Below are 26,942 nucleotides of genomic sequence, written 5' to 3' on the forward strand. Positions count from 1 at the left end.
AAATCGAATAATGTACTTTTTTAACAACACCCGTCTTGTATTATCTTTTATATTATTGTAATTATGTAACAAATAGAGAGGAATATTACTTTAATAACACTTTGTACTACACTGATTCTGCTAAGAAATATTTGATAAAGTATTATTTCAAATATGGAGATACATTTATATTATAATCAATATTACATTTATCAATCGTAGTATTGATTATCATTTATATGCAATCGTAGGTATTTTATCTCTCGCCGGTACAACGCTGTAGAATGCAGTTCTAGCTGTTTTTTATAGGTGGTGCTAGTATTCCAAAATTTGAGCCAATTCGGAACATGGAGGTTTTTGGAAGTTTAGCCATTGTCTATCTATTTATTATCGACATTACAATGAACATATTATTGTCAATTAAAACTAATATTCATAATCTAAATGCTGCAACTTCTTAATTTGAACAGTGATACCGGAAGCAGGAAATGAACGTTCGAAAACTTGATGTATTTAAAAACAAGATCTCCGAGAGTTGTTTAGATATTCTCGTATTTTTTCCGGATACGATAAATTTTTAATTGACGTAATATCGTTCTAGGATTTACCAAGTTTACTTGCTGGCTTTGCGTTTTCGTTCGTCGCTTCAGTGAATGCTCAATCGAGTGTAAGGGGTGTATCTAACGAGGTTTTCCACCTGAAAGAATTTCACGTTTTTTTAGAAACACTTTTGGAAAAACTGTAAGTTTTTATTAGAACGATAATCTTCTCTTGAAATTACTCTGCTGAAAAACAAGTAATTTATTATTTTCCTTACAGACTGATTTCAAAAAGATAACATAGAGTAATGTTTAAAGAGAATTTTAAACTTTCCCGTCAATCAATTGAATTACTACTATGGTGTCTATTTACCCATCGTTCAAATGGAAGCGAAAAACCATCCACCTTATCCCTGCACACGCTTTTATTGCATTTTCAATTGAGTTAACCTGAGAAAGGGGGCTGGAATATAATTATAATGCACAAGTAAATATGTATACTTAGAGTACAACAATAAGTCAACCTTGTTGAGAGCATGCGCGATATCGGTTTTTCTCAGGAACCACGGTGGTAAGTTCATCGGGGATGAATTTTGCAGAACCTGTTGTGTTCCCGTTGTGTTGCATCCTCTTAAACGAGAGTAACGAAACAAGTGAGATAAAATTGTTTATAACAATAGAAATCTTTAATTATGATACCTTTTTAATGTAATTTTTTAAATTCGCGTTTGACTTTCTCTGAAATAAATCATTTTTATTATGTTAACGGGAATAGTTAAAGGGTACGTTTTTAAAATTAATCATCTTCAGCATCGCTAAAATACAAAATAATTTTCATTAATTTAAAATATTTAACAATTTCTTCATTTTTTTTTTTAGAACGTTGTTATGTTGTGAGGGTGAGAATTCTACTTGGAACATTATAACTGATGCGAACAAAAATGTTCTCCACGAGTCCACGTCCTTGTTGCGGATTATTTATAGAATAATGATTCCAACGATAGTGACCACTGGTATTTTTGGTAATATTTTAATACTCTTGGTGCTATCCACGCCGGTTTTCCGGGGAATCGCATACTTATACCTCAAGGGGCTCGCATTAGCGCACATCGGAGTTCTTACATCTTGGATCCCCATATGTATGTAACTATAACGTAGATAGATTGAAGATATTTTAAAAGAATCAAAGTAAAAAAAATAAATAAATATTCTGTTTCAGTTGCTCGCTTAGGATACGGTATGAAGAACGATTACCCGTCTGCTTTCTACCACGCTTATTTAGAACTGGTCGTTGTGAACACTTTTGCTATAGCCAGCATTTTGATTATGACCTGCTTAATCATCGATCGATATATTTTTATTTTTTTCCCCGCTCGAATTCGCAGCAGGAATGCACGCAAGAGTGTCCGCTCTTTCGTCCTCTGTTCCTTCATCTTGGGATTTGCGGTATAGAAAAATGAATTATTATTAATCTAAATGAAATTAATACCAAGTAAATTGTTATTATAATACAGGCAAGCGCACCGTTGACTGGGATGAGAACGGTGTACGAATTGCGAGAGGGTACCGGTACCCTTTTCATGCTGCGTGAAAATATTTCCATCACGCGGAATATGCTATGGAACGCTTACATTTGGATGATGGAAATCACGTTACGTCTCTGCCCGATGATCATCCTCTTTCTGTTAAATAGTTTCGTGGTGAAGAGGTTTTTACATCTGAACGCTAAAAAGAAAGAGTTCCAGTCGGTCTCAGAAAAGTTTCGCACAGCTAATGTTACTGACACATCTTTGTTAAGTCGGAATCGAGGATATAGGTAGAAATATAAAATAAGTTGTATTCTAATTGTATAATCTTATTGCATATGAATCATTTTTCAGGGAGGAACAACATTTAGCTACGCTAATGTCAGTTATGGCAGTGTGTTTTACGATAACAATGATACCATCGATAGTGCTTCCATTTGTATATCGCAGTTATGAAATTACAGACGTCAATTACCTTTTGTTTAAGGCGTCTGCTGCGGTCACTGAACTTTGCAACTTCGCTGTTCACATTGTTATATACTTTTTATGTAGCAAAGAATTTCGGGAAGAGTTCCTGAAAATTATTCAGGTAAATAGAAATGTAAGCAATTCAGAGAAGGAATAATGTCGTACAAGAATTTTTTTATTTGGAATTATAGAATAGATGCAAGAAAAGAGTTGTTGAAGAAGAATCCGAACGACCAGTGGGTGAGATCGAAGATTACAGTCGACACGGTACGACAGTTCGATTAACACCTGAACAGACGAAATTAAATTCCCCGGGTTCCACAAGCAAATTAAATGATATGGATGAAGATAAAGAGTCTGAAGTATTGAACGCCTCTGATATTTAAAGATTATTACCTTACTGCAAGTAAAAAATATGGATAAATAATGTGAATATTGGCATATTTTTTTCTTACACATCTTCACCAAGAAAAGCTTATGTTAATCTATAAAATAAAAACTACGAAGAAAAATTGTTAATAAATGTACAGTTTTATTTAAATAACAAGAATCTTCCTTTCTAAAATGTTATTGATCTGTTTTTCCAATATTTTTGTATGTAATAATTTGGTGACACTAGTATCACAGACATACAGTCATTGAACATTATACATACTTGCGATAATTCTAAATAGTGAAACTCTTTCTTTTAATGACATAAAATATTTTATTTAACGTTATTTATCCACTCAAAACAGATAAATATTTACATGTTTTATATTATTGATTTAGTTGATGGTAGTGTTTAATTTTTTTCCTTATCTATTTTACAAGCATTATTTGTACATTCTGTAAAGTTTTACCAATGAAAATTGAAAAATATTCTGCAAATCAGTCTTTTCCTAATAAATATGTATGCAGACATAAATATATTAAAGCTTGAACTAACAGACCATAATCTTATCATTGTTATATATGTACTTATATTATATTATAGTATTATATAATATACTTATATTAAAAGTATAGTTTAATATGATTTTAATCAAATGTTATGATATACATATAATATTATTATCTTTTTTGTTTAGTTACAGTGATACCTATATATTAAATAGATCTGCTTATATTAATTAAATGGAATTTAATATTCAAAATTCATTTAATTCATCTTTGCTTCTGAATATAATTTTTTTGACAAATCTGCAAACTTGTAAAACTATTATGTTATTTCAAAATTTTAGCTAAATATAAACGTTTTCAAAATTGTGAATAAAAAGATATAATGACATCTGAAAATTTTAAGAGGTAATAATTCACCCGGATACAAGACAAAACTTTTGATATATTTTTGAATAACTGTAAAACAGAAACGTTGCTGGCTTGTACAATGTGGCTAGATTAGAAATTTCGTCGTTTTTATAAGTGGACCATGGCTACCTTATGTATTTTGATGGGACGTACTAGTTTCCTGAAAGAAAACATAAATAATCAGTACAATTTTCAGTTTATTTTCGACGACTATTTCTATTAATTTTATATATAAAAACATATATAATTTGAACAAATGTTAAAGCTCGTGTCGGTTTTACCTGACAAAGGAGGCCATTAAAACTGTGCTCTACTGTGAGGTTGAAAAATGCAAGCAGCAATAATATTTTCATTAACATAAGATATATTGCATTTAGCTTAACTTACATATTACATAATTTTATTAATTATAGCGGTTTATAATAAATACGGAATATGAACGACACTCACTACCTACAATTCTTTGCCGTACATAAAATTATAGGAACTTAAACTCTTCTGTCGTTAAATCTTACGTTTTTTCCTATTGCTGTAATTGTATACACACAAATATCGTCTTGTATTCGGGAGAATAAATATTTCTAATTTGATAATTTAGCAATTCAACAAATAATTAATAGTATAATGTTTATATAAAAGCTTGCCCACAGCAAAATAACTGTAGGTATGAAATTGGAATACATATGGTCCCTTCATTAAATATAGAAGTTTGCACCATATCAAAACAATAAATTGTATTAATTTGCGGTGTTCATTGAATTATAAATGTATTTGTTTTTATAAGTTGAAGTATGTAAGTAAAGTAAAAAGTATTAATATGAAAAGAAATGTACCACATTTTGGAATGATATTCAGAAATTAACACAAAGCTTACATGCTTATAAAAGTTACCATGTTGTTCTCATAATAAAGGACCAATGTTCAAAATTAAACAAGGTTGAGGATTCAACTATAGTTTCAATTCATTTTTTAATTGCATTTGGTTGATAATTTTTCTATACTCTGTTGTAGTTATTTTACTGGCAGTGTTTACTCCACATCATCTTTTAAGCAGTTATATAACATTTTTAAGTTAAAAAATTCTTTTTGTAAAAAAGTAATATAAACATGTTCAATTTATAATAATAATAATAATAATAATAATAATAATACTTGTAACAGGTAACAATACAGTCCTATGTTGTGTAAGCTTTTTATACAATTCGTTACTTTAAATAACTGCTTAAAAGTTATTGAAGAGTATAAGATAGTAAATAATTCCATCAGTCATAGAATGGCAACTTCGACTTATTTTTGTTTTACTTCTGACATAAACATTTGGCACATCAATAGTACTCGCATCTCTGTTCTCTTAACCGTACTTATTCTCAAATTCTGATCGCGAAAACAAGAAATAAGAAAACGTACCCTTATCTATTTGCTTTTTTTTTTCTTTTATAATTAATACACCTTATAGTATAAGTATAAATAAATCCAAGACGAATTTGTCATTCCGTTCAAAATCAAAATATCTGTAAATGATTTGAGATATGTGAAACGAGTAGGATATGTAGATATATACCACGAAAATATAAGACTGTGATGTGAAACTTAGTGGTAGTCCATTATACAACCAATTTTAACGATGTTGTTCATTAGTTTTTTGCACGAGATATAGAGGATAGAGAGAGAGAAAGTGACGCACATACATATATATGCACATAAATTAAATATGTGTATATATATGCATCCGTATGAAATTTGCGTATGTTTCCTCTTTCATACATCTTACTTTACATTGGCTCGCGTCTTAAGGGCGAGGACTCGAACGACGTTAAGGGTCGTTGGATCAGGAGGGGTATAAAGGGCAAGGTTGGGTCAGTTGGTGTTTTGTTTGTTGGAGCGAAGGCGAGCCAAGCCTGAACGCTCACCCTCTTCTTCATCTGATGTGCAAGGTGGTGCACCACTAACTGCACCGCGCGACGACGTTGCTTGCATTAATTCTTGGTCGGGACCATTTCGGTGTTCGTATAATAAAATATTTAATGTCTCTTCATAAATTCTGGCCTCTGGAAACTCAACCTATGTGTTACGAATCGAAGCTTTACTTTTCTTATTCACATTTAAGATGTATTTCATATTATATGTTATATATTATGTTGAAATTTTAATATAATACATGTATATTTGATATTACCTTCGTGTGTTTCTTATCAGTTGTATATACAATAGAGTGGCAACAAACTTCTGCAACTTTACGACCATGGCCATAAAATGTCCAACAACAAATTTCACTGGATCCAATCACATCTTTAATAAATAATACTCTACCACTGAATCTAAGGGACATTTTGTCGAACAATTCTATGTTTTTTAACAGATTGTCATCTGATGTACTGTAAAGACAAGGCTTTTTGTATTTATTTGTTTTTGGTTTCATTGCATATTGCAATTTCTATAAAACAGGTATTATCACCTTGTGTATGAATATTTGTTATTGTGCCTATTAATGAGCAGCTTTACTACTGGTTTAGTAGTACTGCTAATTAACAACTGCTCCTCTCTTTGGGAAGTGATAAGCGGAACCCTACAAATAGGTTCTGCTTCCCTTTCCTTTCGATGAAGAGCTTGCTCGCATGATTCAGCTAATTCGGTAATACAATAATACTTTGCTTCTGCAAGCAACTCTGCCATTTCTTTTGTGCTTTCTGGTAAAGGGACTGAACCGTCTCTTAAGAAGTTTAAAATTGTACCAAAATGTTTTCCACATCTATCAATTAATATCCATCCTGCAAATGAGATTTATATTATTTACATAAGTAAAAGAACAACATTTAATCTTATGCTTTAAGTTACAACCAGGTAAAGAGAAATCTCATCTATTTTTTTTTTTACAAATGAAAATGTAATTCTCTATTACATGTATCTTAATGAAGATTCGTTAAAACCCTGCATCTTGGCAATGCTTAAATAATATAGTTTCTACACAAAATCTCACCTTCAGGATCTGTAAGAATTTCCATGCGGCCACTAAACATAGCACGTAACATAGTGTCATGTTTTTGGAGTGTACCTAAAGTTGTATAGTGTAAGGAACCGCCGATATTGAGCTTGACGTACTCCGAAGGATATTTAATTCCCGCTTTATGATCTCCGGACATAACGAACGACAACGATGAAATATTGAAACGTTAAACAGTGACGATGATAAATATTTCAGCGAGAAAGTATATTGATTATGTTAAATGTCAAATCGAAAATATAACAGAGAAAGAACGAAGCGTTGCGTCTCTTGAGCGACAACGCAAGTGATAAACGATAACCAATACAATGATATTTTATGTCGCATTTATTAGTCTCATCTTAAATGTTAAAACCCTGTTATATAGCACGATTCACTGCTTCTTTAATGTCTTACGACTTGATAAAAAAAATACACCCTATCGTACCCCCATTTTGGTGAGTGACTAGCACGAAGAAGCGAAGACTAGTTGGGAATACGCGCAGGCGCTACTAACCAAGAGTTTCATCGTTTGTTTATTTAAGAAAATGGCTGACTCTTTAGCAAAGTATGGGATTTATATTGATGACTTAAGTAAAATACGTGTATTAGAGCCAGAAGTGGCAAATCAAGCGAATAAACTTAAAGAAGAATGTCAAAATTTCATTTCGAGTGAGTTTTATAGAAGTCGTTACGATAACATACTTAATTCACATTTATGTGCTTATTTGGAAAGCGCGATTTGATTAGAGAATCATTTTCATAATATTTGTTTCTTTATTTATTTAATTATTTGTTACCTTTTGTAGTAAATTCAATAATTAGCCGATAGTTTTTTGTAAAACAAATGCCTGTTCATTTACCACCGTAATTACTGCCATCTACACAGGTTGCCGCTTCTGGATAAAATTTTGATTAGCATTCCAATATTTGAAATAATGTAAAAGAATGATTAAAATATTTACTATTATACATATTTGAATTTCTTATTTCATTACTGCACAGATACATATATCATTTATATTATTAGAGCTATACGCTTTAATAAAAGTTTCATTAACATTTATACCTAAATAATACAAACGATTCAAAAACTTTGCACTTATTATTTTTTTTTTTCGATTAAACGGTTAAGTAATTATATTACTTTTTATTTCCCAGGAATTACTGAGTTTCAATCAAACTGTAATGAATTTATAGAATTAATAAATCAATTAGCAAATGAAGTTGAGAAAGAGAAAATGAAAACGATCGGAACCCGAAATTTACTTCGATCTGTTGCGAAAGAAAGAGACGCTCAGAAACAACAAATTCAGGTAATTAAAACTAAAAGTATTTTAATGTACTATAATTATTAAATACTAGATAAAACAATTTTTAAAATTGAATTATCCAGAATTTAAATAATGCTTATGTGTACTACTTGCAGGCACAAATTGTTGAAAAATCTATGGAACTTGAGAGACTTCGTATACAGTATGATTCTCTAAAAAAAATTGAAATGGAACAGATAGAAACAATTGAACACTTAACAGTCAATTAAAATGTACATTATATTAGTTTCGTAATTATGAATCTATCTCTATTTAACATATGTCTATACATCTTTATACAAAGTTGTGTACAAAAATCGATTGAAGTAGGAATATAAGTAAAACTACAAAAAAATAATTGAAGTGACATATATTATGAAACAAGATATTTATACATAAATTCATGACGAAGTTTGCAGTTAAGACGGTATCGGGGTTTAAACCCTTCTTAATAAGACGGCATCAAATGTACATACATATTGTGAAGGTTCTCAACCCCTGAATCAGAAAGGCACATTAGTTAATTCTGAGTAATACTATGTACTGCTTCTAGTATTCATATATTACTGATCATTTTGATAATAGTGTTACTTATTTTTTCGTTCGTAAGTTACTTTCTTTATAATTATAAACAACGTTTATATAATTACTCTTTACTAACAGCCGCAATTACATGTGAGCAGTTGTAGAAGGTGGAATAACAGTACAAAATTTGAAGCAATCTTAGACGTTGCAAGTGATTAATTTATATAATTATTTATCTACTAGCTATATTATGTTAACTGAATAAAAACTTTGTATGTTTTGCAAATGCACAATTATTATTATATCGTATGTCTGTTCTGTGATAAAAGTACTGCAATAAAATTTCAATTATGATATGAAAAAGATTTATCAAGTGTTATTTTTATATTAAAATATTAACAATGTTTTTTATTTATGTGTTGCAACCATATAGAAAGAAAATCTAAATAATTATATAGACGATAAAATATGTAAGCCCACAGTGTAAGTCAAATGATTTAAATGAAAATAAAATATGTACGTTTTTCAAAACTTGTAAATAATTTTGCTATCCTCGTTTCTTTACATATTATTTATACGAATTTAGTTTACTCCTAATACATATATCCTATTAATTTTCAATTCTCAAATCGTTCGCGTGCGTGTAAATATCTTTAATCCATAATTTTATTGTTTTTTTTTCTTCATAAATAAATATTTTCCTTATGTTATTATTAATTTACGGAACACTTTCGATACTATGAGAAATTCGAAATGAAATTTAAAACAGTTTAAGTAGATAGTATTCCACAACACATTACATACCCTTTTAAACAGTACTTTTAGTACAAGATCACAAATTACCAACGCGCAATACACAATCGTCTTTGTTACACAATACGGTTTTACACGTTTTTAAGATTATTCGCTCACCCATCCATTCAACCACTATACCCAGGGATTCAAAAATAAACTTTATTTCGTAAAAATAAGAAATGGTATCGTGTTGAATTACAAATATAAATCCTATAGTCTAAATTTATAAATATGTACAATTACATATCTACTATGGATGTCATCTAAAAACTCAAAGAGTATATTCCATAAATGTTGATGGAGCAAATGGGATGATGTATAATTAGGTTTTACTTAATAAAAAAAATCAAAATAGTCAACGATATTTAAATATGTAAAGTCGAAAAATTTAAAATTTATCAAAAAAAAAAATGTTTAGTTTTAACATAACTGCTATTGTACGTGATGTTTATGAAATCTTACGAGGCTCTGACTTCCAAGGAGAGCGAAAAGACCTTTGGGTCATTGATTTCGTTTAGACATTGAATAGATCTAAAGGTCTTGGCACTCTTCTTGTTAATAAATGATTTTAGACTGATTTTATTTTTTATTACTTATTACCTACCTTATCATTACCATAGAAAGTACTTATAAAGAGAAACATCGATTACTTTATTAATTATACAGAATGTTTGTATGACTGTCTTACATATTTTGTACAAGCTTTTATCAAAATGTTAGACCGTATAATACACTATCCACCATTAATAGGTGTAATTAAATAATTTTTAAATGTACGAATTGTAAGTTAATATATTAAAAAAAAAATAAAAACAAAATCAAAACAGAAGCAACGAATTATCATCCTCATGTGCTCCAATTTATCAGTCTGCCACCAATAGCCAACACTAACATACTTTACATGTTGTTTGATGTAACTGTTATCGATCACCATCGAGTATCCATTCGAAATTCACAGTTCCATAGAATTACATAATTTTACATAAATTCACATTCACTCATCTGTTTCCAGAGATCAGTTTATAACATTTAACACAAATCTCACATAGCTGCTTCGGTCTTAAGGCGTTTGCAAGATTTCACCGCATCATCTTGTATAACGCAGTCGTTACTTTCTTCCGCGGATATAGTCGGTGATAACGACCTTTTAGCAGTACATATCTCAACGGTATTACTGTTTGTTACCGTATCAGTTTGTGGTTTAAATCGAATTATTACAGCCGTCATATTGTCGCAACCTGTACCATCTCCACAAGTATCAGGTGCAAGGCAATGATCAAATAGCTATAATACAATATTTTGCATTAGTAACTAATATTTTATTAGTCAGAGTAAATAGAGAAAATAATCAGCTATTTTATACCTCTTCACAAATTTGAGAAAGTTTATCGTGATTATGTGTCAAGCGGGAACGAATAAATTGTATAACATCTTGACTTGACATGAAATTCCAAATACCATCACAAGCAAGCACCATAAACTCGTCCTTTTCTGGTTCAATCGTAATATGCCTGACATCCGGAAGTGCCGATATCATTTGTTCTTGCGGTGGCAAATCTGCATTTTGTTTATAAGCATGGTCCCCGAGCGCTCTTGATAAATTAAGGCCACCATTTACTCTACCATCGGCGGTAACTTTTCCGCCAGCTTTTACTATGCGCTCCATTTCTGGTTCATCTTCAGGTTTGTGATCTAAACTAAGTTCAACCGCTTGACCATCTCTACATAAAACACAACGGGAATCTCCAGCATTTGCCACGTATAATTCATTCCCTTTTAACACAGCAACTACTGCAGTGCATCCACTATCATAACCCGGCTGTTCAAATGAATGATTCACGTTACTTAATTGTAAATCTTTCTTAACTACAAAAGTACTATCTTAACACAATATTACTAATAGATGATTTTGTTTTCATTGCTTCTTAACGGTATTTCTTTAAAATATATACGATGTAAAGAATTTTTCATACCTCTTCTTTATCCATCATGAGGCTCCCACTATCATCATCGTCATCATCGTCTTCATCATCATCAATATTGCCATCTGGATCTTCATCTTCTTCGTCTTCGTCGCTTTCATCTTCGTCTATGTCTTCTGTGTCATCTTCGTCGCTAAAACTATCCAGGAAAAGTTAATATAAGATGTACCAGTGATAATTTTGATTTTCTAAACAGAGGAATACGCTTAGGTTTCTACCTTTCTGGAACTCCATCAAAGGTTGTATCATTTTCGTCATCGTCATCATCTTCTTCAGAATCTTCGCTATCTTTTTTAAGAAGATTATGGTACAAAGTGATAGGCTGAATCCTTCTTCTACCAGTACTACTTATTCTTTCTTGTTGTCCCGCATCTCCGTTCTCAACTGGAATACACGAGCTGCTAGACACATTGTCACCTCCACCTTTACTGCTGTCTGCATCTTCAATTCGTTTCGATTCAGCACCATTTAACTCTACTTCATTTTCATTTGATTCGTCGCACGTAATTTTTCCTGGACTCGTAACTTTTTTGTTTATATCCTCAGAACTATCAGGCATATCTGCAGTCTTTATTGGTTCTATATCTGCTGTTGATCCTACCGGCGGGGATGTGTGTACATTTCCATTACTGGTAGTCGAATCAAGAACTTGTTCAGCCTCATTGTTACCAGGGCACTCAGAATCTTTTCGTTCCATTGTGCTAGATAAAGTTGATCCACATGGTTGACTGGAACTACTTACATCAGCTTCATTTGTATTCCACGAGGATGAAGACGAAGAACATCCTGCCCCTGACGACGACGAGCTTGCTTTCTCTCTACCCCTTCGTCCACGTAAGTAAGGACTTGCGGAACAAGTTCTTTTATTGCAGTTTTCATTTTTCAAAGATTTTACTTGAGGATTTGATTCCGATTGATACTTTGCCATTACTTCTTCCAATGGCATTGTTGCTTCCATACATAGATTATTAACATTCTCTTCCTCATCTATATGCAATGTAACGTATGAAAACAAATTTATTAGATCGTATCTTTTTATAAAGAAATAGGTGAAACAAACTAATAATTTTAAATTCTAATAATTAATGGCATAATTTATGCAATAAAAAAAGACGCACCAGATTCGTTTAAATCATCTTTTTTATTATCTGTAGTGGATGTTCCTGCTAATTCTTTAAGAATACTAATTACTTCAGGCTTTTCGAGTGTAGCATCAAAGCCTAAAAAGGCATCTATTAAAGCTTGCCTAATATCTCCTTTTTTGTATGCCTCGGTTTGTTTAATAAAATCTGGGAGATTACTTGCACAGTAAGTTGCTACTTCGTGTCCCCCATGACCATCATATACAGCAAATAATGAAACATTTTCATCAAAATCTATACAACAATTATGTGCATCCTATAAACAAATAATTATATTACGAATGTATGCAATAATATTGTTTAAAAACACCTTAATTTATTTAAATTTCACATGCTTCTTATTTCATTTTACACATGTTTTATATTATAATGGATTCTATAAACACCATGAAAACTTTTGGGTACACTATATAAATAAGGTTATTTGCTACTTTAATATTATAACACATGTATATTTAGTACAGAGATTAAAAAATTTATTTTCTATACATAGGATGTATTAGGGAATCAATAGTATTACATATAATAAATCAAATCATTTTAACAAAAGTATATAATTAAATCTTTATGAAATATTGTTTTACAATTCTCGCATTTTATTTTCTAAACAATAATTATTACAAAATAGATCTATCACAGACAAGTGAATACTACTTTGAAAGCAATAATGCCCCCAGTTGCGTTACTTTCCTATTTCTAAACTGCAAAATAAAAAAATTACTTCGTAAAGTTTCTCGTACAATCATATCAAATACAATAATAAGTAAATGCGTTTTCATAGAGTAGAAAAGTCTCGTTAGATCGTGAAAACTTATGTTTTGTGAAGAACTTTGAAACATGGCAATGAATGCTAATAATTTTGCAATAGCGATGTTTTGTACACGCGCGAAACGTCGAGGCACATTCTCGCTACGTTTGGCACAGTATTTTCTGTGTTCTCGAATCGAATAGACTGAATTTCGCGCTTCGTGATATAGATGGATTACGTTTGCAATAGATCAGGATGGATGTCGTAATACCCTAGCGAAACGGTGAACCGGCAAACCGTTCTCTGACCGAAACGAAACTAGGTAACGGTGCACTGGCCGCTCGAGGGTTTTATCTTACCTCTTGACTAATTCGCCAGCCTTGCATGGAACTCGCGCCGAATGCGACATTCTTGCCTACTTGGTCGCTCGACACTTTCTTTGTAATTGGTTCTGACAAGTATGCACCCATTTTCGTTTAAACCGGCAATATTTCTGTTGATTCTCTGGCGTCCGCGTAATATCACAATATCTCGATGAAATTACTATTCGCAAGCGCGGCGCACAGTCGTTAACTAGCCTCCATGACCGGTTTGGGTTTCTGTTTTCACTGCGCTTCTGGCGCCACCTAGTCCGCCACTTTGCTCACATGCGCATTAAATTTTCGCGCCAAATTTTAGACACCGTAATGGCGTACGTGAGTGAACAGTGTTTAGTGCTCTCTTCGAATATTCTTTCCTTTTGTATGGTAAGTGAGTTTTAATTTACTTCAATATACAAAAATAATGATTTTAGTACGTAGCTCTCTACGTGTATTATATAAATAACAATTTACAAGCATATATTAAAAAGAATGATAGTCTTTAAATATGAAGTAAAGAGTACGGATCTACGTCAAGATTTAAATCGTAGAGCGTCACATGTATTCTTTAAAAAAATATTCAAAACAGCTTATATTTGTTTACTAATACAAAACAATGACTTGTAAATGCAATATTTTAGCAAACAAGTACTGTAATGGGTAAAAATTAGACATTTGTTGCAAATATTTAAGTAGCGTCCTATTCCTTAAATTAGCAATCTTTTGTTTGCGAAAAGTTATCTTTCGTTTGAATAGTACCCATATCAATTGTATATTGCTATTGTATAATATTTTATCATAAATTCCTGTTCATCAATTACAGATAAGCAGAAAAAGAGGAAATGTAAGGTTCCAGCAGCGTGGCATGTATAAAGTTGGGTATTACGCACAATATGGGGTAACGCGTCACGTGATATCAACTGGCGGGAAGTTTAAAACGATCTGTAAGTTTCAACTTGTTTCAAACATAATATATTATGAAAGAATCGTTACTTATAAATACAGATATAGATTAATTGTTGTTTAATTAAAGTTTTTAAATTAATTATTGAAAAACAATGTTGCATAAATGTGCAATAAGAAATGTTTTTTTATTAACATTCTACAATAAATAAAAAGAAACAATAATATGAAATATATTATTTTATTATTTCACTTGTCTGTATTTATATGTAACAATAAATTCTTGTATATTTATACGATTCTTACGGATACTATTTTAATTTGCTCATAATTTTGTGTCTTTATGAATTTGCAATGTATTCTGATTTTATAAAATCAGTGACAAAGAGTTTGTCTGATATTTTGTATTAAAGTAATCGCGTTCACCGAGAACAATTGCCTTTATCTGTTGTATTTTTGATAGGAATATATGCATCATATATTATCTAAGTAGTGATTATGTGTGAATACCACCCAACTATTATGAATGCAAATGATAATAGTTCACATTCGCTGCTGTTGCATACTATTTAGAATAATCTCGTTTCTGAATACCTGCTTCCAATGAATTCTCTTTTAATAAATTTCTTACATGCTACCCCTTTTGTATTTTTAGTCTTTCAAAATTTCATATTTCTCCTTTTTACCGAAAGCGAGTTTTTCAATTTTAGAATTTTAGAATCCTCCAATGTTTAAACTTTTAAATTTTCGGAAGTTCAGAATTTTAGAGCTAGAAAGAGGGAAGTTTACGTTGTATCGTATAGCCGCTTTGTTAATATCCCCACAAAAGATTTAATCAAACAGAAAAGTGTGGATGAAACACGGAATTGTTTTGGAATACCCGTTGAATCGATTGTGTACGAATCCAAAGGAAACGAGATCAGTAGGTAAAATGGGGGAGAGTGAAGAAGAGAGATGCTATATGATTATTGAAGTTGGATATACCGAAAGCAGAGTCTGTTATTCGATCAAAAAGTTTCTACCTTCGTATCACGGTTAATTTTACATGGATCTGGGGGAAAAAAGAGAATAGGAGAACAAAATACTCTGTAGCAGGGTGAATTATTGTTAAGGTCGAACGTATTGAAAACTCTGTTATTCAATTAAAAGTTTCTCATTCGACTAGAACATCGTTAAATGTCTCATCATTTTGAAAGAGAAAATTTTAGATAAAAAAACGTGTTAAACGTAGAGAATTATTTGACGAAATATCCAGTTAATTTCATACCGATTCAAAGAATTATTTCACTTGAATGCACTTTGTTCGTTAGAATTTTCTAAAATTTCAATAGATGTATAACTTTTATGCGGTATTGTATCACGGAAATACAAAATGGTATAGATGGGCAGATATTTTTGAGGGTTGGCGTATATCATTGTCGAAGCCGGATGTACCGAGAGCCCTGTCTCCTTTAATGACACGCGATGTGTAGCGTACGGGTGGCGTACGATCCAGGGAATGGTGCACCCGGACGTCGAGGTCGAGGTGGTTGGTGAGGATGGGTTTGTGTGTTGCGTGATGGTCGCCGTTTATCGATTCGCGCCGCTGTGAGGAATGAAGCCGTGGCTAGCTTGCTCTATGCTCTATAGTATATCACACCCTTCAAAATCTCCAAATTTTTTCTTTACAAACGCATCATTTCAAATTGTTGCGTGATATCAACGAAAGTAGCATCCCCATAGAGTTCCGTAACCTTGTCTTACGATCTCTCTTGATATCTGGTATATTCTTGTATTCCGTATTCCATTCATTTGCTTTCTTCAATCATAATTCATGATTATATCTTAGAGTTCTTATAAATCATTGCAGTTCGAATTCTTTGATAAAATTATTTGAATTGTAGTTATTTCAATGGACTGTTGTTCGAGCACTAAGATTGTTTATATATTTTATAAATAGAAAAGCGGGGAAAAGAATGATACACAAGAATATAAACATTGTCTGTTAATGGAAAAGATCGCGTGCACGAGAAGTGAATTACCTTACGGTACAAACGTGATACACTCAATGAATGGTTGTTAACTGAATGAAACTCGCCGTAATATGTCGTATTTTAACTTAATCGAAATATTATGCGTCGTTTTTGCATAAAACGAACGTTTTTACCGGAACGATTCGCTAGGAAAGAATTTGTTACGGTGCGTGTTGCGTTTTAACCCTCGGATGACGACGGACCACGGAGAGAGCTTCAATATTAATTTAATTTTCTATTTCATATTATTTTCATTTTCAAAAATTACTTATTTAATATATGAAACTCTTTTATTTCAAAATTAACTTGTTTGGGTCACGATCGATCCAAGCTCCTCTGTTCAAGGGTTAAATTCATCTAAAATGTTTTATCTACACGATCCAATTAATTTCTCTAATTTGCAAGGTCGTATAATTTTTAAACAATCATAAATGATTCCAAATCAATAGTTAATTGAATTTCAAGGATCGGATTGTCTTTTTCCTTGGAGCCACATGCGTTTCACGTTCTATTTGATAATAATCACGTATGCTGCGGCGAATCTAGGTCTTCGTGTTCATGAACATCCTAGGAATACACAGTGAACACACTACTATCCTATTTACATAACAAATGCGGGAACATATGATTGCATCGTACAATCGGAAAAGATCGTGGAAAACCAATGCTACAATTCGAACGCTTTTAGAATAGGAAATTATTTTTTAATATTCTACAATTTTTATTTATAATGCTAGTTTACAAATCCCATTGAAATCCTTTTTATAGTATCGTCTACACGATTTGAAATAAGCTATTCTGCGCACGTTAGCTCATTACAGACACGAGAGTCTAGTTTATGGTGTTATCTGGCGATTTCTATGAAAACTTTCGAAAACACCAGGATTGAAGTACATCGGGAAGTGGTCCATAATGGGAGCACTTACCTTAACTTGAATTCGCTGTTGTTCACGAATCGATGGTAGATTGCGAGATCGATCGAATAAATTGCGCTTTCGCGGACCAATTTAAAATTACGCGTTCCAGTCCACGCGTAATCGAATGCATTGTACCATAGAATTCGAGAGAGCACCGATAGAATTCCAAGAAACAGGGGAAAAGATCACTTTTTCTACTCAGAATACAAAGTTTTAATAACCTACTTTAACAAGAAATATATTAATTAGAGGTTGAAGAGACACAGACGTAGGAAAATAATGAAAAATGAAACTAAAAATCGATCATTCTCCTAATTAAAAATCATGATATTTTTTCCCTTAATTCTCTAACAATGTCTCTTCTAATTTCTCGTAATGTCGTAACGCAGAAAACGATGAACGAATCTAACGAGTCGTAGAATTTCGATCTAACAGCCCTCATCTTCCAATTTTCCACGCATTTACTGAGGAACTCGCGCAATAAACGCATTAGACGAACAAGTTCGAATTGAACCGACGTTGAACGGTTCACCATCGTTTCCTTCTGCGTTCTACATCAGAGAGGAGAAAAGAAAGAAAAAGAAAAAAAAAAAAGAAACATAGCTTTTCAACGATCCGCGCGATGAAATCGATATTTTCACAGATCGCTAGTCAGTTTATCGGGGATTAATTAATCGCGAAGCGTGCGTCGACACGGGAAAGTAACGAACGTACGTGGAAACAGAGAGACGACGGCTGGATGCTCCCAAGCCTCTCGTCCAAGTCGTTATAATTAACTCTGGTCTTTGAATTTTCCGCGCTCCCGCGATTGTGTAGACGAGCGCGAACAGGCGGTAGGGGTAGGGGTGGATGCTCGGCGACGAATGGTGGGGGGGGTTAAAGTAGGGGAAGAAAGTAGCGAGGGTTTACGGTGGAGCAGATAGGTGTCGCGTGTCTGTGGTGGGGGGGATGACGGGTGCGTGCGAGCGCACGATCCCGCCAGTTCTTCGGTGAGGCTCGAAGAGGCCAGGTCGACCCTTGTCTCTGCTCCGTTCGCATCAATGAGAATCATTCTCTGCGTCGTTCTGCGCTCGTTTTTTTTTTCATCTCCTCGATACCAGTGATCACGCTCGTTGATCGATTAGCCCATCGATTAACGTGGACACACTGTTAATAAGTCAGTGTGTCGCGTGTTCGTGGTGATACGTTGTGGAAAGGTCAAAAGTCGTGTTGCATGTTATTGTGACCCAGGCCTGTTCCTCGTCCCGATGTACTGGTGATGGTAGATTTAGAATTGTGAGCAGCAGGATTTCAGTGTCATCAAGCGGCATAATCGTCGTCTACCTGGTGACTAGTAACACCTAGAAACCGCTGTGTACGTCCGCGGCCTAGTGACCTGACCTTGGGTCGGCCCGACCAGGTGTGTATATGTTAAATCCTCGCACCTACGTTCCCGTATCGTAAGCATCGTTTCCAGGTGAAACGCGTCTCTTGCGGTTCACTTCTGTACGTTGTTTCAGCATCTGCTTGCGGCGAAAAGTGGCGATGGCAAAAGCGCGATTCTACGTTCACGGTGTTACCGCGACACTCGTAAAGATCAGCCTCGAACGTTTAATGTAGGTGTACCATCGTGCACACCTCCGGTCGTTTTGTTTGGATAAGAGGATTCTGGTCGTGAGTGTTTGTCGGCTCGCATCGTTTCCCTCGGTGTCTCGTTTGCGTAACATGTCTCGCGGTGCTGTATAACGTTGTCCTTCGATATGACAGCCTTTTGGAATGTGTACTTGCAAGAGTTACAGAGACACGCGTGGATACCGTAACAGCTTTCCACGTTTTATTATCACTTTAGCGATTAACAATGGTTTTTAGCTTATTCCAGGGTAGAAACAGGTGTTTTATTTATAGGGGTTGAAGGATTTTTAAAGAAAGCGCTGATTATTAAGTTTTAGAAAATATTTAATAACCCTCGGAGAGAGGCCCAATTTTAATATAATTTTGTATTTCATATTATTTTCTTTTTATTTAGTTGAATACAATATTATTCGATGGGTCATGCATTATGCAAGTTAGTTCCAAGTACTTGAAAATTGAGATATTTTATAAAGAAATAGCTTTTTACTGCAACAGTTTTGCGATACGTCTTTGATAATCGTTAATAGAAACTTATACCTTTGAACAATGGTCAAATATGCCCTTTCGATATTCAGATGTTTGATAAAAATCTTGTACAAGTATGACAAATTGAAATGTTGAACCCTCGTTTTGTTCTTGTTCGATGTCGCGTTTACGTGGCGGAATCCATTGATCTGTTTCACTGCGTGAACGGTACGGAGTAGTTGTCGGTTTAAAAAGCGACATGTACTACTGTCGTTTCGAATCACCGTAAAGGACGTTTCCAAAGAATGCAATATCCGGCAGATGGTACAAAACTTACGTCAATTCGAAGTTGTTCGAGCGAGGAAAAGTGCTTTCAAACTTTAGTCTCGTGCATGAGTTTGCTAACGTAAAACAAATATTTCGCTGTGGAATAGAGCCAACTGATTTCATGATTACCAGCGAAAGAAACTTGTATCAATGTAGTTTTTCTTTTACTACTTCACAATTCAATTAACTGTAGAAAAGACAAAGGTACTATACAATTTTTATTTCCCTCCATAGTTCTTTTGCTAACTTGCAGAATTATCAATTTTTCAGGGAGATAATTTATTTTTATTTTTATTAGATAATCTTGCAAAATTAAGTAATTCTACTAGCATTGCTTACGTTCAATTAAATTTTGAAATAATTAAAACTTGGCATTCGTTAAAAATTATTCTCCGTCATTCGCGTACTTTCGGAGCCTTGATTATTGCAAGCATTTCGTCCACGATGCCTTAATTCGAGATTGCCGGGTCAATGAAGGAGGGTTGGCAGAAAAACAAACGTTGAAATTCACTTTGTTACCGCGACGGTTTGTAATTAGAACGCAAGCCGTCGACTTTTCTTTCTAGTCCCATTGTTTTCAACCCGTACGTAAGAAACCTGAGCAAAGTCGTTGAACTCGAAAAGCTGATGAGCTCAAGAAAGCGCAAGAAAATTCCTCCTCTTGCACGATTTCGAAAAACTTCTTCAGCCACTTTTCTCAGGGGGTTGTTTTAGAAACACGTAGGAACTTCGTACAACTAGTCTATTTACCACGATCGATTATCCGAAAATTAAATTTTTACGATGAAAAATAAATGAGAAAAGAATCAATGAAGGCTGGTAGAAAATTAATTACGTCAAGCCTGTTGTTATCAATGTTATCATGTTGCAATTATAGTGGCGGTGTTTCACGCGCACGGTTTACACGAAACTCTGTAGCGGCATCGCGATAAGTAAAATTTACCATGGAACGTACGAACGTGTAACTAAAATTCGAATGTAATGCTAATTACGGTCCTCCGGCTAGTAATCGGATCGATAATCCGATTACACGGAATCGTAACGCGAAAAAGCCGCGAAAATAACCAGTCGTGTAAACGCGTGATAATCCTACGACTTTGTAATTATCCGTACACCGTCTCCTATAATTTTCATCAATTCCATGATAAAGGTTGATAAATTATGCTCTCTCGATATATCTGAAACCGTCGACTTTAACGCGGACGGCACATTTCCTCACGAGACATTTACAACGAGAAAATGCCAACGGATTATTCTTAATTTAACGAGAGGAAAATATCGATACGTCAGTTCTATAGTTGTGCAAGGTTGCACATGCAGTTTGCACCGATGCAACGTTTTGTTTACCCCGGCACGGCGTTCTCGGTCAATATTACCTTTCTGCCGTTTCTCTCGAAAGATTAGGAAACGAATCTGTTTCTTTCTCGGGTAACTTGTTTGCCTTTCTATTCGATTTTCGATCGAGTTATTCCTTTCTTCCGGCGTATTTTCTAATATCACACGAGTTCCTCGCGTGTCGAGAGAAGTTGTTCCGTTAATATATCAATGCAGCAAGTTGCAGAGTTTTGCTGAACTAAAGTTTCAGCCAGCCTGTCGTTTAACGCATCAGAGATTGCGATTTACCGTGGGAGTTTTCGAGAAACTATTAACCCTTTGATACTGTATTTATTTTTGAATCGCCTACAGCAGAATGTAGAATGAGGTGTTTTGAAATTTCTGTTTTCACCAACACGTGGTTTTAATTCTGAATAATAACACAAAATTTCAAATATATTTTTCAATCTGATATACAAAATTATTTTGGCTATAGATTTGTTTCAAATGAAATTAAAAAAAAGAAATTTGTTTTCACAAGTGCATCGATGCACTTGCATTATGCAAATGCACATCCTTCTTCGTTTTGTTTCGAATTAGCTTAATTATTTTCTTCCCACGTTTTTCCGTTTGATGGAGATTTCATAAATGTTTACCAATCGTTTCCGGTTTAATGGTTCGGTGTTAATGAGGAATTGTCATGGCGTCCGGAGTCGTGTTTATCATGGTTGTTAAATGACTCGATTACAGTTGAGTTATGGTGGAACGGATTAAAATATCAGGATATCTCTGTTTTGAGCAATTTCGTGAAACAATGAACAGTTTCGTGGACTGTTTGGATTGTTCTCTAAATCATACCGTATAAATTATACTAATCACTGTACCTGTTCGATCCTTAATTATCAATCAATTTCTAATCTCAAAATACAGCAGCCATTATTTGTTACAAATAGCTGGACAATCTTATATGATTTAGGTAAATTTTGCTTTATATAAATGACTCAATTTCAGTTACAAATTAATTATTATTTAATTAACCAAAGACTGGTAATAAACTTGACACTTTTCAAAGGAAATTAAAAGGAGCAATTGATAATGACAAGGAAACGTTTTAATTCGACTGTTGATGGATGGCAAAAGCATTTTTAATTAACACAGCTAGGAAAAAAGAAGGATACACTTTTCGAGGTGAAACTCAACGATAATTTCATTCGTACTTTTCCACTCGAAACTTTTTATTACTCACTATCGCCAAGTTTGATAACCCCGTCGTATCTGTCTGTGCCTTATATACTATCACGTCTCGCAGTTCGTCGATTCTCACGCAAACGTGCCAAGCTTCAACACGTGGTTTCCGTGAAACTAAATCGAGTAGACTGTGTTACTTTATTTCTCACCCTCTAGGAACGAAATTCTCTGCATGCTCGCTTAAATCCACTTATTGTTTTCGTTCAAATCAAACTGACTCGATAGATTATGACTTAAAATATTGTCTATTATGAAATAAAAAAAAAAAAAATAAAATTTGTTTAAATTCAATTCTTTGTTCCCAAAAAATATCCACTGTACTCGAGCCAAGGATCGAATGACTACGGTGTAACGTTAACGAGGACTCCATTCATTCGAAATATCTGCCATTAAGAAACGTACGGTGCATAGTTTCTAAACGGCATAGCAAGTCGAAGAAGTAATGGAGAATATTCAAAGTTCGTACGATGCTTCTTTGAAGGTTTCGTTCCTAAAGTTCCTTGCTACGTGTCGCGCGATCGTGACACTTTAGAAGTAACTTCGTTCCAATTGAGGATGGAAACGTCTTCGTGATCCACGTTACGAGATTATCTGTGTCTTTCTGTCTCCGGACGTGGTTAGTGCTCGAGGATATATTTCTTGGCCAAGGAACTCGGTGCTCGAAGAATTTTAAGTTCGATCAGTTTACCTTTTCCCACTCTCGGTTTTACGTCGTTTCTATCAGTCCGTAAAATGGTAACATTTTAAGACATCCAAAGAATTAGTCTACAACTTTATCTCACAGTTTCGAATTTTCTGATAATTCTCTCTAATCAAACGAATACGAAATTTTTATTATTTCTTTCAAGTTTCAAGCTTACAATTTGCTATTTCACATTATTTGTATCATAGCAATATTATTTATAGTAATGTTTTTCTATTAATTAAGTTTTCTTTTAATTAAGAAATTAATTTTAATTAAACTGTAATTAAGAATTAAGAAAATCTCCTCACTAGTAATTTAGAAATGAGTAACATATTTTTTTAAGTAGTTCAACTCAATAACATACGAATACGAAATTTTTATTATTTCATCTTCAAGAATCGTGGCTAGGTTTGAAAAAGCGAGAAAAGATGATTGCCAATCATCTTCTGCGATCTCGTACTGGCAGTTCTATGAATTTCTGCATTCTCTATGCTATGGCAGCGGAGAAAAACGATCCCTTAACCAAGTGACAAAGTGTGCTGACGTTGCCACTGGGAATACCTGGGGCTACTAGTTGCAGCCGGTAGCTTTGCCCGGTGTTGGAACGAAATAGCCAAGGAGATGGCGAACTCGGTCCGGTGTACCTTGGAAGGGTCATTAAAAGTGTCTCCCGGATGCCTCTAGGTCTCTACTTCTCAGTTAAAGTCTTGCTCGAGAACCACCTATCTCGCGAGATGAAAAGCCTTCGATTTATTTCGTCTAACGTTTGACGTAGACCACCAGTTTCTCTAACTGTCCGCTTCTCGTACTTTCATGACACTTACGAGTGGAACTTGCTTTTGGTTAAACGACGTGTTTCTAACATTCGTTTCGAATCGTCGACGGAGACACTCGGTTCGATATTTCATTTCCGTCCTGATAGTGGAGCTATTGATGCGTTTATAATGATTTACTTGGAAAGAATTAAAGTAGATAAAAGAAGGTTGACCGGTGGTTTGTTTGTTAGCTGTTCCTAGCTGGATTTTCAGCGCTTTCATTTCCTAATTATTTAATAATGAATATACTTACACTGACGAGTAAATTAAATAAATGATAGATGTTAATTATTCTTCAGTGTAGGTATAATACTTTTCCTTTGTTTTGTTAAACGTAAATTTATCGTTGATACGGATGTAGAACAGGTAGCTTCAGTTCGATAAACAAATAAAACATAACCGACGACACAGTTATTCGATAAACCTTGATTTTCAATCCCACTGTTTTCCATTTGTTACTGTGGAAGTGTACTTTTTTCTTTCTACATTTACAACGATCGACGATAAATTAGTTTTATCAAGCTTCATTTCCATATTCGATATACTTTTTGTATTATGATGTAAAATATTTCCGCCGTTAAAAGTGACGATAAAAATAGAAAATATCTGCTGTTCGAGAGACGGTAAATATTAAACGTGTATCGTGTAATTAAATTCCTCGTTCAACAGATGTATTCGCAAAAAATGCTTTCTTTAAATTCAAATTGTTGGTCTTTTAATTAGATAAATAAGAAATACGAAGATACCGATGTTGGAATATTTTCCATGTACTCGTGTAAATGTTTGAAGGAACGTCACAAGTGTATTTCTAAAGAATTCTCGCCACGTTTCAACGGGATGTCCTTAAAGTTACATCGCCTCGGTAGAAACCGTTTGACTTAACTTGCCCGCTTGCAGGAAGCGAGACTACCGTTTCAAACTAGTCAACATTCATCCTGGTGGCACGGAAACCGTCGTATTTTATTCGCGAATTTAGCCGTTCCTACTCGTGCACGATCTTACTACGGCAAGTAACCAGGTGAACTTGTTTGCACAGTGCCGCGCAAGTCTAGCGTGTGTCATAAGTTTCTATACAATTCTCTGCCGGGCCACTTTCTCCATTATGCGTATACTCGCGATCAAATCAGGCTTCCTTAGGGAAAATTGCGATATAGGGGAAGCACAAATTCTGATAATCTTCATTTTCACGATATTAACAGGCCAGGGTGAAAATGAGCATTTGTCGTGAGGCGTATCGAAACTCTAATTTATTAAGAGTAGGATTAGTTAATTTTCAAATTTCAAGTTTCAAGCTTTCAATTTGCTATTTTACATTATTTATATCATAGCAGTATTATTTATAATAATGTTTTTCTATTAATTAAGTTTTCTTCTAATTAAGAAATTAATTTTAATTATTTAAATTGTAATTATGAATTAAGAAAATCTGCCCACGAGTAATTTAGAAATAAGTAACACATTTTTTTAAGTAGTTCAACTCAATGATCGCTGCTCCAAATTTAATATTATTTAAAGTTGATTCTATAATACCATTCGATTGTATTAAATGGGTTCATAATCTTAATTTTGACGATATTAATAGGTCAGAATGAAAATGAGCATTTGTCGTGGGGCGTATCGAAACTCTAATTTATTAAGAATAGAATTAGTTAATTTTCAAACTTTCAATTTGCTATTTTACATTATTTGTATCATAGTAATATTATTTATAGTAATGTTTTTCTATTAATTAAGTTTTCTTCTAATTAAGAAATTAATTTTAATTATTTAAATTGTAATTATGAATTAAGAAAATCTGCCCACGAGTAATTTAGAAATAAGTAACACATTTTTTTAAGTAGTTCAACTCAATGATCGCTGCTCCAAATGTAATATTATTTAAAGTTGATTCTATAGTACCATTCGATTGTATTAAATGGGTTCAGCTAGTTTTAGTGAAAACTTTGATTTAATTAGAGGCTATACGAACAGTCGCGTGATTGGATTGCCGAGCGCGTACATCGTGCTACGTTCAATTATTATGTTCCAATATTGGAGCTCCTAATGCAATTCTATTTGTAGCTGTGCGTTTGACAGTCCTGACGATTACTTCCTGAATTTTGATTGCATGATCATGCTGGGCGCGACCGCGATCTAGCTGTGTGAAAGAGGCGTGAACGTAGATCGATAACGCGATGGAAGGTGCCGATTATGTGGAGTGTACGACATAATGTCGATCTCAGATAACACCTTGAAACACGACATTGAACAAAGGTTACTCTTTCTAACTCAATTCTTCTACCTGTTTACAAATACACGTCGTCCTTCATTGATGTAACCAGGATTATTTTAGGGGTTGGCCTGGTCTTCTAACTTTCCAAATATCTTTTAATTATTATAAATTCCCTTGAATTTATTGATTTATTTTGTGTTTAAAAAAAAAGTCACACACAAAACGTCGCGTAACTTTTTTAATTTCATCAGGATTTTACCGGCATTCGTTCACGCATTGTTAGAGATACTGGAATTATTAAAAATTTTTAACTCGACCCTGACGAGTTTCGTTGGTCGTGCCCTTTAAAACTTAGCACGTCCGTCACAACCCAGGAAAAATTTCTACCAAAAGCAAATGAAATAATTTTGTTAACTACCGTCTGACCTCGTAACAATCAGCCAGGAGTGGACCTCTTCCCAATATACGGTCGCGTTGGTATTCCAAAAGTTTGCAAACACATAAATATGCTCGGATAGCCGTGATTTCTAGTAGCCAAAGTTGAATTCCTGTTGGGTAGTAAAATTTCTAGAGTTATATTCGTGATTCTGCGAGATATTGCAGTAAAACCCGCGACGGACCATGGAGAGAGCCCCTCGAATCCCATTAATTTCTCTAATTATCATCTTAGAATTAAACAATTAACCAACAGAATTGTATTAGAAACTACCAAAGTTCATGTAAACAGTGTTTCGTGATATTTTATCGGGCTGAAAGTTCAACAGACTACGATCGGAGGGAAATATAG

At 33.7% G+C, this 26,942-nt stretch overlaps 5 protein-coding genes and 1 long non-coding RNA gene across 13 annotated transcripts in view; 3 read left to right on the top strand and 3 right to left on the bottom strand.

Annotated features, from left to right (window-relative positions):
- The first annotated feature begins 405 nt into the window (after window positions 1–405).
- On the top strand, window positions 406–3,441 carry LOC114871377 (probable G-protein coupled receptor B0563.6). 5 transcript variants are annotated; one of them, XM_029177183.2, is made up of 7 exons: window positions 406–488; window positions 581–720; window positions 1,398–1,657; window positions 1,738–1,964; window positions 2,033–2,334; window positions 2,399–2,633; window positions 2,704–3,441. In XM_029177183.2, the coding sequence occupies exons 1-7, from the start codon at window positions 468–470 to the stop codon at window positions 2,896–2,898; spliced, it is 1,380 nt and encodes a 459-aa protein (XP_029033016.1). In that variant the 5' UTR covers window positions 406–467; the 3' UTR covers window positions 2,899–3,441. The 5 variants fall into 5 exon arrangements, with proteins under 5 accessions (XP_029033016.1, XP_029033019.1, XP_029033021.1 ...); XM_029177186.2 differs by lacking the exon at window positions 406–488 and adding an exon at window positions 799–1,005 and having other exon boundaries at window positions 630–720; XM_029177188.2 differs by lacking the exons at window positions 406–488; window positions 581–720 and adding an exon at window positions 1,030–1,089.
- On the bottom strand, window positions 588–1,117 carry LOC114871386. The gene is made up of 3 exons (XR_003788563.2): window positions 1,043–1,117; window positions 892–968; window positions 588–676 (listed from the first exon to the last, which is right to left on the bottom strand). It is a non-coding gene; the product is annotated as an uncharacterized LOC114871386 (long non-coding RNA).
- Window positions 3,442–3,816: 375 nt separating the features above from the next.
- LOC114871380 (BTB/POZ domain-containing adapter for CUL3-mediated RhoA degradation protein 3) lies at window positions 3,817–7,273 on the bottom strand. 2 transcript variants are annotated; one of them, XM_029177193.2, is made up of 5 exons: window positions 6,780–7,273; window positions 6,258–6,570; window positions 5,979–6,177; window positions 5,713–5,863; window positions 3,817–3,962 (listed from the first exon to the last, which is right to left on the bottom strand). In XM_029177193.2, exons 1-5 carry the CDS (start codon window positions 6,940–6,942, stop codon window positions 3,955–3,957), a joined length of 834 nt encoding a protein of 277 aa, XP_029033026.1. In that variant the 5' UTR covers window positions 6,943–7,273; the 3' UTR covers window positions 3,817–3,954. The 2 variants fall into 2 exon arrangements, with proteins under 2 accessions (XP_029033026.1, XP_029033025.1); XM_029177192.2 differs by having other exon boundaries at window positions 3,817–5,863; window positions 6,780–7,272.
- Window positions 7,274–7,316: 43 nt separating this feature from the next.
- On the top strand, window positions 7,317–8,985 carry LOC114871385 (intraflagellar transport protein 20 homolog). Its single transcript, XM_029177208.2, has 3 exons — window positions 7,317–7,454; window positions 7,944–8,098; window positions 8,212–8,985. Exons 1-3 carry the CDS (start codon window positions 7,331–7,333, stop codon window positions 8,323–8,325), a joined length of 393 nt encoding a protein of 130 aa, XP_029033041.1. The 5' UTR covers window positions 7,317–7,330; the 3' UTR covers window positions 8,326–8,985.
- Window positions 8,449–13,902, bottom strand: LOC114871376 (probable protein phosphatase CG10417). Its single transcript, XM_029177182.2, has 6 exons — window positions 13,647–13,902; window positions 12,516–12,795; window positions 11,616–12,384; window positions 11,389–11,536; window positions 10,779–11,234; window positions 8,449–10,699 (listed from the first exon to the last, which is right to left on the bottom strand). Exons 1-6 carry the CDS (start codon window positions 13,755–13,757, stop codon window positions 10,457–10,459), a joined length of 2,007 nt encoding a protein of 668 aa, XP_029033015.1. The 5' UTR covers window positions 13,758–13,902; the 3' UTR covers window positions 8,449–10,456.
- A 665-nt stretch (window positions 13,903–14,567) lies between these two features.
- LOC114871348 (heparan sulfate glucosamine 3-O-sulfotransferase 5) overlaps window positions 14,568–26,942 on the top strand; it is a 75,632-nt gene continuing 63,257 nt past the window's right edge. For 2 of the 3 annotated variants that reach the window (XM_029177127.2, XM_046288117.1), the window contains exon 1: window positions 18,480–18,877. The gene's annotated coding sequence lies outside the window, so the exon portion shown is untranslated. Of the gene's footprint in view, window positions 14,591–18,479; window positions 18,878–26,942 lie in introns of those variants that run through there. The other variant, XM_046288116.1, reaches the window with a different exon arrangement.

The sequence above is a fragment of the Osmia bicornis genome, chromosome 12 (genome assembly GCF_907164935.1).
Source record: "Osmia bicornis bicornis chromosome 12, iOsmBic2.1, whole genome shotgun sequence".
NCBI lineage: Eukaryota > Metazoa > Arthropoda > Insecta > Hymenoptera > Megachilidae > Osmia > Osmia bicornis.

Bases quoted from the DNA above. Each gene is read 5' to 3' on its own strand.
- LOC114871377 (XM_029177183.2), top strand. From the start codon at position 468: ATGAACGTTCGAAAACTTGAT. The intron at 1,965-2,032 runs GTATAGAAAAAT...ATTATAATACAG, and splicing joins CCTTCATCTTGGGATTTGCG to GCAAGCGCACCGTTGACTGG. The intron at 2,335-2,398 runs GTAGAAATATAA...ATCATTTTTCAG, and splicing joins AGTCGGAATCGAGGATATAG to GGAGGAACAACATTTAGCTA.
- LOC114871380 (XM_029177192.2), bottom strand. From the start codon at position 6,942: ATGTCCGGAGATCATAAAGCGGGAATTAAATATCCTTCGGAGTACGTC. The intron at 6,571-6,779 runs GTGAGATTTTGT...TCTCATTTGCAG, and splicing joins AATTCTTACAGATCCTGAAG to GATGGATATTAATTGATAGA. The intron at 6,178-6,257 runs GTGATAATACCT...TTGTCTTTACAG, and splicing joins AACAAATATTCATACACAAG to TACATCAGATGACAATCTGT.
- LOC114871385 (XM_029177208.2), top strand. From the start codon at position 7,331: ATGGCTGACTCTTTAGCAAAGTATGGGATTTATATTGATGACTTAAGT. The intron at 7,455-7,943 runs GTGAGTTTTATA...TTTATTTCCCAG, and splicing joins ATGTCAAAATTTCATTTCGA to GAATTACTGAGTTTCAATCA. The intron at 8,099-8,211 runs GTAATTAAAACT...TACTACTTGCAG, and splicing joins CTCAGAAACAACAAATTCAG to GCACAAATTGTTGAAAAATC.
- LOC114871376 (XM_029177182.2), bottom strand. From the start codon at position 13,757: ATGGGTGCATACTTGTCAGAACCAATTACAAAGAAAGTGTCGAGCGAC. The intron at 11,235-11,388 runs GTATGAAAAATT...TCATTTGAACAG, and splicing joins TCATGATGGATAAAGAAGAG to CCGGGTTATGATAGTGGATG. The intron at 10,700-10,778 runs GTATAAAATAGC...ATTGTATTATAG, and splicing joins TTTCTCAAATTTGTGAAGAG to CTATTTGATCATTGCCTTGC.